This window comes from Chrysochloris asiatica, unplaced genomic scaffold, assembly GCF_000296735.1.
Source record: "Chrysochloris asiatica unplaced genomic scaffold, ChrAsi1.0 scaffold00374, whole genome shotgun sequence".
Taxonomy (NCBI): domain Eukaryota; kingdom Metazoa; phylum Chordata; class Mammalia; order Afrosoricida; family Chrysochloridae; genus Chrysochloris; species Chrysochloris asiatica.
In genome coordinates, this window is record NW_006408892.1 from 2054986 (window position 1) to 2064527 (window position 9542).

A 9542-nucleotide genomic window follows, 5' to 3' on the forward strand; every position below is an offset into this window, starting at 1 on the left:
CATCAATGGGCTCAAGCGTAGCAATGATTTTGAGGTTGCCCCAGGACTGGGCAGTGTTTCATTCTGTTGTGTATAAGGTCACTATGAGTCAGTACCGACTCGAAGGCACCTAACAACAACAACTATATGTTCAAGGTCATATTTTGGCTGTTGTGTTCAAGAGCAAAGATGTCAGCTTGAGGGTTAAGGTGTGCTGACCCAAGCCATGGTATTTCAATGGCCTAATATGCATTTGAAAGTTGGACAATGAATAAGAAACATTGTAGAAGAATTGATGCACCTATCATGGTGTTGGAGAAGAATATTCAAAGTACCATGGACTGCCAAAAGAACAAACAAATCTGTGTTGGAAGAAGTACAGTCTAAGAGTGATCCTTAGAAGCCAGGATGGTGAGACCTCATCTGTCTTACTTCGGACATATTATCAGGAGGGACCAGTTCCTAGAGAAGGACATCATGGGAGATAAAGTGGAGGGTCAGTATAAAAGAGGAAGACTCCCAATGAGATGGATTGGTACAGCAGCCGCAGCAACAGGCTCAAGCATAAACGATTGTGAGGTCAGCGCAGGACCGGGAAGTGCTTTGTTCTGTTGTGCGTAAGGTTGCTCGCTAGGAGTCAGAACTGACTGGACACCACCTAACAGCAGTAACATGCAAATAAGATAGTTGTAGCCCATCAATGAGAAAAGACAGCTTGCTAGCCAAGCAAATAAGGTACACAGAATCCTGTGGAGGTGGGGTTATGCAAATAAGGTGTACAGGACAACCCCCCCCCCCTCAATGAAGGGATTGGCCACTTTTGCCATCCTACTTGAGTTATAAAGAGAGCCAATTCCAGAGCAGAAGAGAAATTGAATAAAGAGCCAGGAGTGGGGCATTTCTCCTCAGGGGTGGAAGGTCTCTGTGCTGAGAACTTCCTACACCCAGAAGAAAGAGAGCGAGCTATAACACTAGAGATGGTGCAAGATGACAAGAAGCAAGGGGCAGAGAAATAGTGCCAGAACCGGGAGGCAGACATGAGAAGGCACAGTGGGTTTCCTTGCCCAAGGGGTGAGAGCTGAGCACCTTCAGGTAGGAGGCTTGCTGGCAGAATTGGTTGTCTCTGGGCATGTCTTGACAAAGAAAAAGCTTTGTAACACTTGCCCAAGCCAGCCAGAGGCTGAGCTGAAGGGAAGAGAGAGAGAGTGAGAGGTAGAGCCTGCAGGCACAATTGAGAAACTGTCCTGATCAAAGATCTGTATCCCAAGTCATTCCTGATCCTAAACTGTAACTCTGACTTCCCTAAAAAACCTCACTGTTGCTCTGGTCTGTCAGTTCTGTGTAGTCACTGCCATGAATCATGGAACCTAGCAGAGACATAGAAAGTGTCATGGGCCCTCTCTGTCAGAACTGGTAAAAGGTTGAAGGGTGGAGGTATGTCTGGCCTCCACCTCACAGGAATCAACCTCAGGCTGATGTCAATGGTGAGTCCTCCCTCTTATGAAACTTATGTTTGACGCAACCACCACTGTGCCATGTTTTTACAATATGCAAAAGGACTGGAAGCAGAAATGCAAACTGATACTTATATACCAATGTTCACTGCAGCATTATTCACAACAGACAAAAAAAGGGAATGACCCAAGTGTCCATCAACAGACAAACAGATACACAAAACATGGTCCATCCACACAGTGGATTTTGCCTCCGTCATAAAAGACCTGACGCACTTATGGATGCTACACAACATGGATGAACCTTGACACCATTCTGCTGTGCAAAAGAAGCAGTCACAGATGACTACCTATCGTATAACTCCACTTTCAGGAAATGTCCACAAGCGGCAAATACAGAGAGACAGGAATGGGCTGGTGAAGGAGGAGATGGGGCACTAAGGTTCTGTTTGGAATGATGAGCAAGTTTTGGAAACAGACAGTGATAATGGTGGTAACAACACGGTAAAGAGAATAAATGCCAATGAACACTTAAAAATGGTTAAAATGGCAAATTTTAGGTATCCTGGTGTGGCTCTATGCAGGTTAATATGCTGGACTGCAAGGTCTGTTTGAACCCCAAGGTCGGCGGTTCAAGCTCACCAGCCACTTGCTCCTTGGAAACCCTATACAGGGTCGCTATGAATTGGAACCAACTTGACAGCACTTAACAACAACAACCTATACTACGCTTTTTTAAAATCAAGGAATAGAGAAAGTCCGAAGATAAAGCAACAAACTGAGAAAAAGACATTTCCTATCTATACAATTCCTATTACATGCAGGGTCCTCTGGTCCCTGGAGCCTTAATCTATAAAAAAAAAAATCAGCTGCCACACAGTCAATGAAGGGGTTCCTTCAAATCAATTTAAAAGGTCCCAACAATTCAGTAGAAAACTGGGCCAAAGAACAGACTTTTCCAAGAAGAGAACAAAATTGACTCTTTACCATATGAAAAGATGCTCAAAGTCATATTCTCACCCATCAGATAAGCAAAAAGGACAAAGGTGAAACACCTGGAGTGGGCATAGGAAAATGGGCACAGTCCTACATCTTTTTCTGGAGAGCAAATTTCAAAATAGTATCGAAATGACAAATGCACTTTCTTGCACAGGGACAAAACAGGCACTGCTGTTCTTATAAAACAATGTTGTCAAACAAACCATCTGGGGGCAACATTGTTTAAAAGCAAGATCTCCCAGGCTGTTTACAGGCTCTGAAACCCTATTCCAGGGTGGTAGCCAGTCAGAATGGAATAGATGGCAGTGGATTCAGTTGGCTCATCTTGCACGGTGCAGAATGCCAAGTGTTTCCTTTCATGGATCAGCTGGCCAGTTTGAACCACCTATCCTTCAGGTAGCAGACTGGCATTCTGCTGCCAGGGCTCCTTGCAACAGACTTAAGTGTGCATAAATAGGGGTCTGGATAAATACTCATGGAGAATCTACACAAGGAAATACTGAGAAGCTTTTTTTTAAATATAAAGTCATTCTATGTAACATCAAGGGACATCGTATACCTTACCATTTCCTGTTAAAAAGGAACGTGTTCCTCTTGGGTGTCTCTGGGATGGAGAAGCAGTGTGGAGGGTGGCTTTCCTGTATACCCTCCTATATGAATTGTACCATTCACCTCTTCCCTCTCAGATGTAAATTATAAGTAAACAAATGACTAGGAGTCTCTGAGTGGCACAATCAGTTAAGTGCTCAACTACTAGCTGAAAGAGTGGTAGTTCAACCCACCCAGAGGCACCTAGGAAGAAAGGCCCGGTGATCTCCTTCGGAAAGGTCACAGCTTTGAAAACCCTATGGAGCAGTTCCACTCTACACATGGGGTCACCAGGAGTCAGAAAGGACTGATGGCAACTAATGACAACAATAAATGAGGACCCCATGATAGCTGCTGTGTTGAGCAGACAGAAGGGGTTCCCTGGGCCAGTGGCTGCAGGTGAGTAGTCAAAGATCAGAAGCAGAGGTCATCTGGTCCCTGGAGCCTCACAGGCTGCTGCCACCCAAAGCCTGGGGGGCATCCTGGGTAAGTCCCGGGTGTTGTGGGTCATGAACAAGTCCCTCATCATCCCCACTCTGCACCTGGATGCACTAACCTGGCTCCAGGCCGAGCTCCAGGGTCTCTTCCCGCACTACCTGCACCAGCATGGCCAGAAGCAGGAAAAAGAAGGCGAAAGTGAGGCAGACAGAGCGCTCACCACCCTCCTCGGCGCTGAAGTAGAGCCTCGTAACTGTCAGGAACATCTTGCTGGGAGCAGAGCTAAGGAAGTCCAGACAGCCAAGGTGCACCATCCCCATCAACCCCCATTACCAGACAGTCCCAACAGTGGCCTGGGAGGACTGGGCTACCGGGCCAGGGCTGGCACCAGAAGATTGAGATAGGGGGTGCAGGAGGAGGCTGAGAAGAGTAGCTGGGTGGATGGGGTATGGGCACAGCACAGGTGTGGTGGTAGGGCAGCATCAGGAGGCAGTCACTGGGGCAACAAGACCTCCGACGTGGCCAATTACAAATGGCCCCCAGTCCTGCATCCTTTCCCTCTAGAGTCATCTTTAGGTGCCCTCAGGTCCCCTGGCCTATCCTAGGTGAGTTCTAAGAGGGCACCTCAAGCAAGCCTCTCACAGCTCACAGGGCTGTCACAACACTCTGGCCTCAGAGAAATTGGTGGTCTTTCGGAGCTAGGGTGGGCTTCTAGACCAGCTCCCCATAACAAGCCAACACCATGCCGGCATTCCTTCTAGCCACCTCTCCCACCCTTAATCTGTACTTTGAAGAATTCAAAGGAGGGTGAAAAGGGGTGGGCTAGTCTTACAGCATCCCCTCTTGCTTCTTAGGTATCTAGACCTAGAGAGCAAGACAGCCCCCATATTGCAGAGAGGAGTCATCCCAGTTGAATCCCACCCAGACCAGGACCTATGGGAGCAAATTCAAGGGCTGCTAGTTCAGGGAGGTTTGTGGCCTCTCTGCCCCATCCTGTGGAGCGGGAAGAAGGACACATGGAGAAGGCGACAGCCAGCAGGCACCAGCACACGGCAATGTTGGCCTCCCTGGCTGGGCTCAGCGCGTAGTAGTAGGCTTCTGTGAAAAGGTACACACCGCCTGTGTACACAGCGAAGTCCACAAACCACTGGTACTCCAGGAAGAAGCGCAGGACTGGGGAAGGACAACACACAGCTCAGTGAACACTGGAGGGGACAGTTACAAGGCTGGGGAAGGGGGGTGGTCTGGGGACAGGCAGGGCTGTTACCCAGAGCATCCAGCGCTGTGAGGGGGCAGGTCTCTAGATGGAAGGGGGCATCTCGAGGCACAGACAGTGGCTTCTCCTCACCCACACCATTGGCCCACCTGGGAGAAGGGGAGTGTTAGAGAGGTTCTACCCACCATCCATGAGTTAGCAAGGGCCACCCACCTCACCACACTCCTGTGCCCTCTCAATATGGTATGGAAGAACTTTGCCCCAGAGGGTGTAGGTGCCACCACCCACAGGGTTGCCCCTAGTGCAGTTCCAATAATTGTTGTTAAAGTGCCATCTAGTTGGTTCAGACTCATAGTGACCCTGTATAGTTTCCAAGGAGCAGCTGGGGGGTTTGAACAGTTGACCTTGTGGTTATCCTATACCGCCACACCAGGACTCGATTCCAATTATGCTAGGTGCTAATTTGAGGAGCACAAATAAATGGAGTCCTAGTGTGGTGCTGGACTGCAGGTCGATTTGAATGGCAAGATTAGTGGTTCAAATCCACCAGTCACTCCTTAGAAACCCTACAGAGTCACTATGAGTTGGAACCGACTCGATGGCACTTAACAACAACAACAATGAATGATGAGAAGTCTTGGTGTGGCACTGTGAGTTAATGAACTGGACTGCAAAGTCCAGGTCCATGGTTTAAGCTCACCAGTTGCTCCTCTGAAACCCCACACAGTGTGGGTATTAACAACAACAATGAATGACAAAGGGCTCCTTGAATGCCCTTAGTGCACAGAGCCATGCATGCCAGGGATGGGGGGGGTGGGGAGTGCCCAGTCCTGGTGGAATTCAGCTGGGATCCCAGGGTCCAGTACACTCACCGCTCCCTCTTGCCTCTGGGTCTCTGCTTCCCTGCCAGGGCTCGGAGCTCCTCCTCAGATGGGTGCATATATCGGAACAAACTGAGAGGAAGATGGACAGACAGAAGCTCGGGAGCAAGGACTCAGAGCAGTGATCCCCAAACTTGGGACCCAGGTTATAGGCAGGTCGGGCGGGAGTTCCCAGGACAGAGAAATGGATGGTGAAGTCCATGGGGTGAAGGCTAGGTGTAGAGAGGGGAGCAGGCCAAGCCTTGAAGCCTCCAGTGGACCGAGCTGAGGAGGGTGGGGTCTGGACACCCCAAAACTGCTAACTCTCTTGGGGAATCAGACAGGCCCCTGTCTCTGGAGAGAGAGGTCATAGTTTCCACTATGGTTTCATTCTTAGAATCCCAAACCAGGACAAAAGGCTAGAAGTTAACATTTGTGGTAGAGAGAGGTAGGTAGGTGGCTGGTGAACGGGGCTTTCAAAGGTCTGGAGCTCCGCCCACCCATGACTCCTCCCTGCTTCCCTCTTTCACAAGTTCCACACCCTGGCTCCTACCGCAGGAGGCTCACCTGCCATTGCAGAGCAGCCAACGGGCGAAAGAGCAGTGAGCAGCCAGCCTGTGCATGAGGGTGGCCGAAAGTAGGGTCACCACCAACTGCACTCCAAGCACCGCCTGAGGAGGACAGCATGGGCAGCGGTCACCAACTCCTTTCAGCACAAGCTGGGTGCACACCTCACAGAACCGAGGTTATTTATACAGAAGCCAGATTTGGGAGGTAAGGGGAGCAGGCCTCTCTGCTCAGGTTGCCCCAGCCATCTCCAGAAGGAGAATGAGGGCCACAGTGATCCTAGACCTACCTAGGGGCCCCTGCCGGGCACATCCCGACCCAGTCCAGTCTTACCTCCAGAGCCTCCGGCCAGTTTGCCTTACCCTGAGCTCACACCGACTAGCACCAGCTGATGCCCAGACGGGGATTCACTTCAAACCTCTGCTAGGGGTTTTCAGTATTAATCTCTCTTGTTGTTGTTGTTGTTAAGTGCCATCGAGTCGGGTCCGACTCATAGCGACCCTGTACAGGGTTTCCAAGGGTGTAAATCTTTACGGGAATAGAAAGCCTCATCTTTCTCCCGCGGAGTGGCTGGTAGTTTCGAACCGCTGACCTTAAGGTTCGCAGCCCAATTCGTAACCACTACGCTACCATCTCTCTTAGTCTCAGTTTTTATCATCTAGAACTGGCATCGTTCCTGCTTTGTTTCATTTACTGGTGCCCAGTATGTAGCAGAAAGAGCTCTGATAGTGTAGTGGTCATAAATCGGGCTGCGAACCTCAAGGTCAGCAGTTCGAAACTACCAGCTGTTCCACAGGAGAAAGATGAGGCTTTCTGCTCCCATAAAGATTTACAGCCTCGGAAACCCTGTACAGGGTCGCTATGAGTCGGAACCAAATCCACAGCACATAACCACCACCACCACCACCACCACTATGTAGCAGACGTCCAAGGTAGACTCAAAGCTGTTCCTCTCCCCATCCCGAGCTCCCCTTCCTCACCCTGCAGACCCACTATCCGCCTACCTGAAAGCCAACCTTACTATCTGTTTCAGGTAAAGGCTTAACGTAAGTGAACGTGATGCATCTGTTTTCATTACTAATTTTGTCACCTTTTTAAACATCCTGTCTCCCTCTGGATCTTTCAGGACCTCACAGCTACATTCCTCCCCGCTGTTCAATGCCCTTTCATGGACCTACATGCTTCAAAACCTGCTAAGATCAACTCCAAGTTCCCTCATCTGGTTCTCAGGGCACTTTTCCACCCCTCCTCCAGCGTCTGGAATCCTGATACCTCTCCTCTACCAGCCCCCAAACAACTCCCCTACTTTCAACAATTCTCTCCAACAATACCACCTCCACTGCCTGCTGCCCCTTCATCCCTGGCAGGGTCAGGCGCACTATCTAGCCCCCAGTCTCATCCTCCCCAAGCCCAGGCCTGGTCCCTTGGAGGGGGTCTCCCTGCCCTCACCTGGCACCAGCTTGAACCAAAGGTACCAAATTTGAAGAATAAACTCAATGGGCTTGATCCCGAGACACCAGAAAGCTGGGTGTTCCGGCTGTGCTGTATCTGCCCATCCTGGGGCCACCCACACCCCAGCCCTGCTCCCCCAGGGCGCTCCCTAGCCCTTCAGCACACCCCAATAACCACAAGGCCTCCCAGAACTTTCAGGGACATCATCGGCTTCCAAGCTCCATTGGTATCTCGGCCCTATGGGGGACGCCAGCCCTAGGAAGACCCCAGGCCCACTCATCGGGTTCCAAACAAACTCGGGTTCCCAATGTCCGCAAGGGAACCCAAGACCACCCCCCAATAAGACCCCAACTCCCCCAAAGTGTCCCCAGGTATTTACCAGAACCCTCGGACTCTCGGAGACTTTTCGTCTCCGTAAGGAGACCCAAGCCAAGAAGGGCCCACAACTTCTAGGAGCGACCCCAACCCTCAGAGGCTCTATCCCTCACAGAAGGACCCCAGAACTTGGCGTCTCCCTGGACCCCGTCGGCTGCACCCTAGTCCCGCAAGACCCTCCCCGCAACGGGGCCGGGGCCTAGGACCGCAGCTCACCATGGTGCCTGCAGGGAGCGCAGCGCGCGGACCAGCTCAAGGGCACTTCGCGGAGACTCAACCAATCAGAGCCCTACTAGACTCTGACAAACAGTCCGCGCGACCAATAATCAGGCTGGGAACCGAGGCCTGTCACGAGGGACACGAGCTTACACGCAAGGCGCAGAGCATTCCGGGTGTTGTAATTCCAGAACTAGGACGCCCGACAAGTGGGGATTGAGGTTCAAGTTTGAACTGTGTCTTGGAAGCGTTGTGGAATCCCGATCCAAGAGCTGCGCTTCTTTCAGCCTCAGTTTTTCTCACTGCACCAATCCCCCAGGTCTATGGCGAAAACATTCATTCAGCCATGCACTGCCTCCCATCATACAGCTCTGAACTTGGAACTACCCCTGATCAAGAATAAGCTATCGGTCCCACGGACTCGTCTCCTAAATTGTTGTTAAGTGCCGTCGAGTCAGTTCCGACCCATAGCGACCCTGTATAGGTTTTCCGAGGAGCAGCTGGTGAGCTTAAACCGCCAACCTTGCAGTTCAAATGGCTTTGCAGTCTGGCACATTAGCCCACAGCGCCACACCTTAAATTCAAACCCCACTACCTGACTTAAATCTTGTGCCAGTACTGTCTTACATACTTTATAGTATACCACTAACCATGCTTTCACGAGTTTATAAACATGCTGTTCTTGCATCTTGGGACGCCTCCTTTCTCAATCCTTTTCACCTGGCAAAAATCTAATTCATCTGTACCAGTCAAGACTCTGAGCTGCAAGCTGAAAATATTCAACTCAAATAGGCACAAGCAATAAAGGGAAAACTCTATGGGTAGGGACACCTTCAAGCACAGCTAGATGAAGGAGCAGATGTCACCATATGTGTCTAAGTTTTGTCATCTGTGTTTGTATGGATGGATGTGGATATATACATCGGTATAGCTGGGTATCTAAGGAGTCCTGGTGACTGGTGATTGTTCCTCAGGAGAAACATGTAGCAGCCTATTTCTATAAAGATTAACAGCGTCAGAAACCCTATGGAGTAGTTCTCCTCTGAACCCACTCAACAGCAATGGCTTTTGGGTAGCCGAGTCTCTGAGGGTCTATATTGGTATGGCTGTCTATGAGCAGGGCCCATGTTGTTGATGTACCTTGTCCCTGTTGGCATTTTTGTCTTTGCTCATGAGCACGTACAGATTTTTCTGTTGGCAGGAGACTTACTGTGTCTGAGAGAGGCACGTTCCCCACAGGAAACCTAGACTTATATCCTCTGGACTAGAGTTTCCCTTAAAAGAGAGTAGGACACTTCACTCTCCCCTCTAGTCCTCTGTGGCTATGTCACTGACTCTGGGCCCAAGAGTCCCCAGGTCTTGCCACACTGCTGGCCAACCAGGTCTTCACCCAGGTTC

At 50.4% G+C, this 9542-nt stretch overlaps 1 protein-coding gene across 1 annotated transcript in view; it reads right to left on the bottom strand.

The window, feature by feature from the left end:
* Positions 1-8315, bottom strand: part of TMEM161A (transmembrane protein 161A) — a 16915-nt gene extending 8600 nt beyond the window's left edge. The window contains exons 1-6 of the mRNA XM_006876347.1: positions 8298-8315; positions 6102-6205; positions 5547-5627; positions 4726-4823; positions 4475-4631; positions 3577-3728 (exon numbers count right to left, since the gene is read on the bottom strand). Of these exons, the coding sequence (XP_006876409.1) occupies positions 3577-3728; positions 4475-4631; positions 4726-4823; positions 5547-5627; positions 6102-6205; positions 8298-8315 (610 nt within the window). The remainder of the gene's footprint in view (positions 1-3576; positions 3729-4474; positions 4632-4725; positions 4824-5546; positions 5628-6101; positions 6206-8297) is intronic.
* Positions 8316-9542: the final 1227 nt, after the last annotated feature.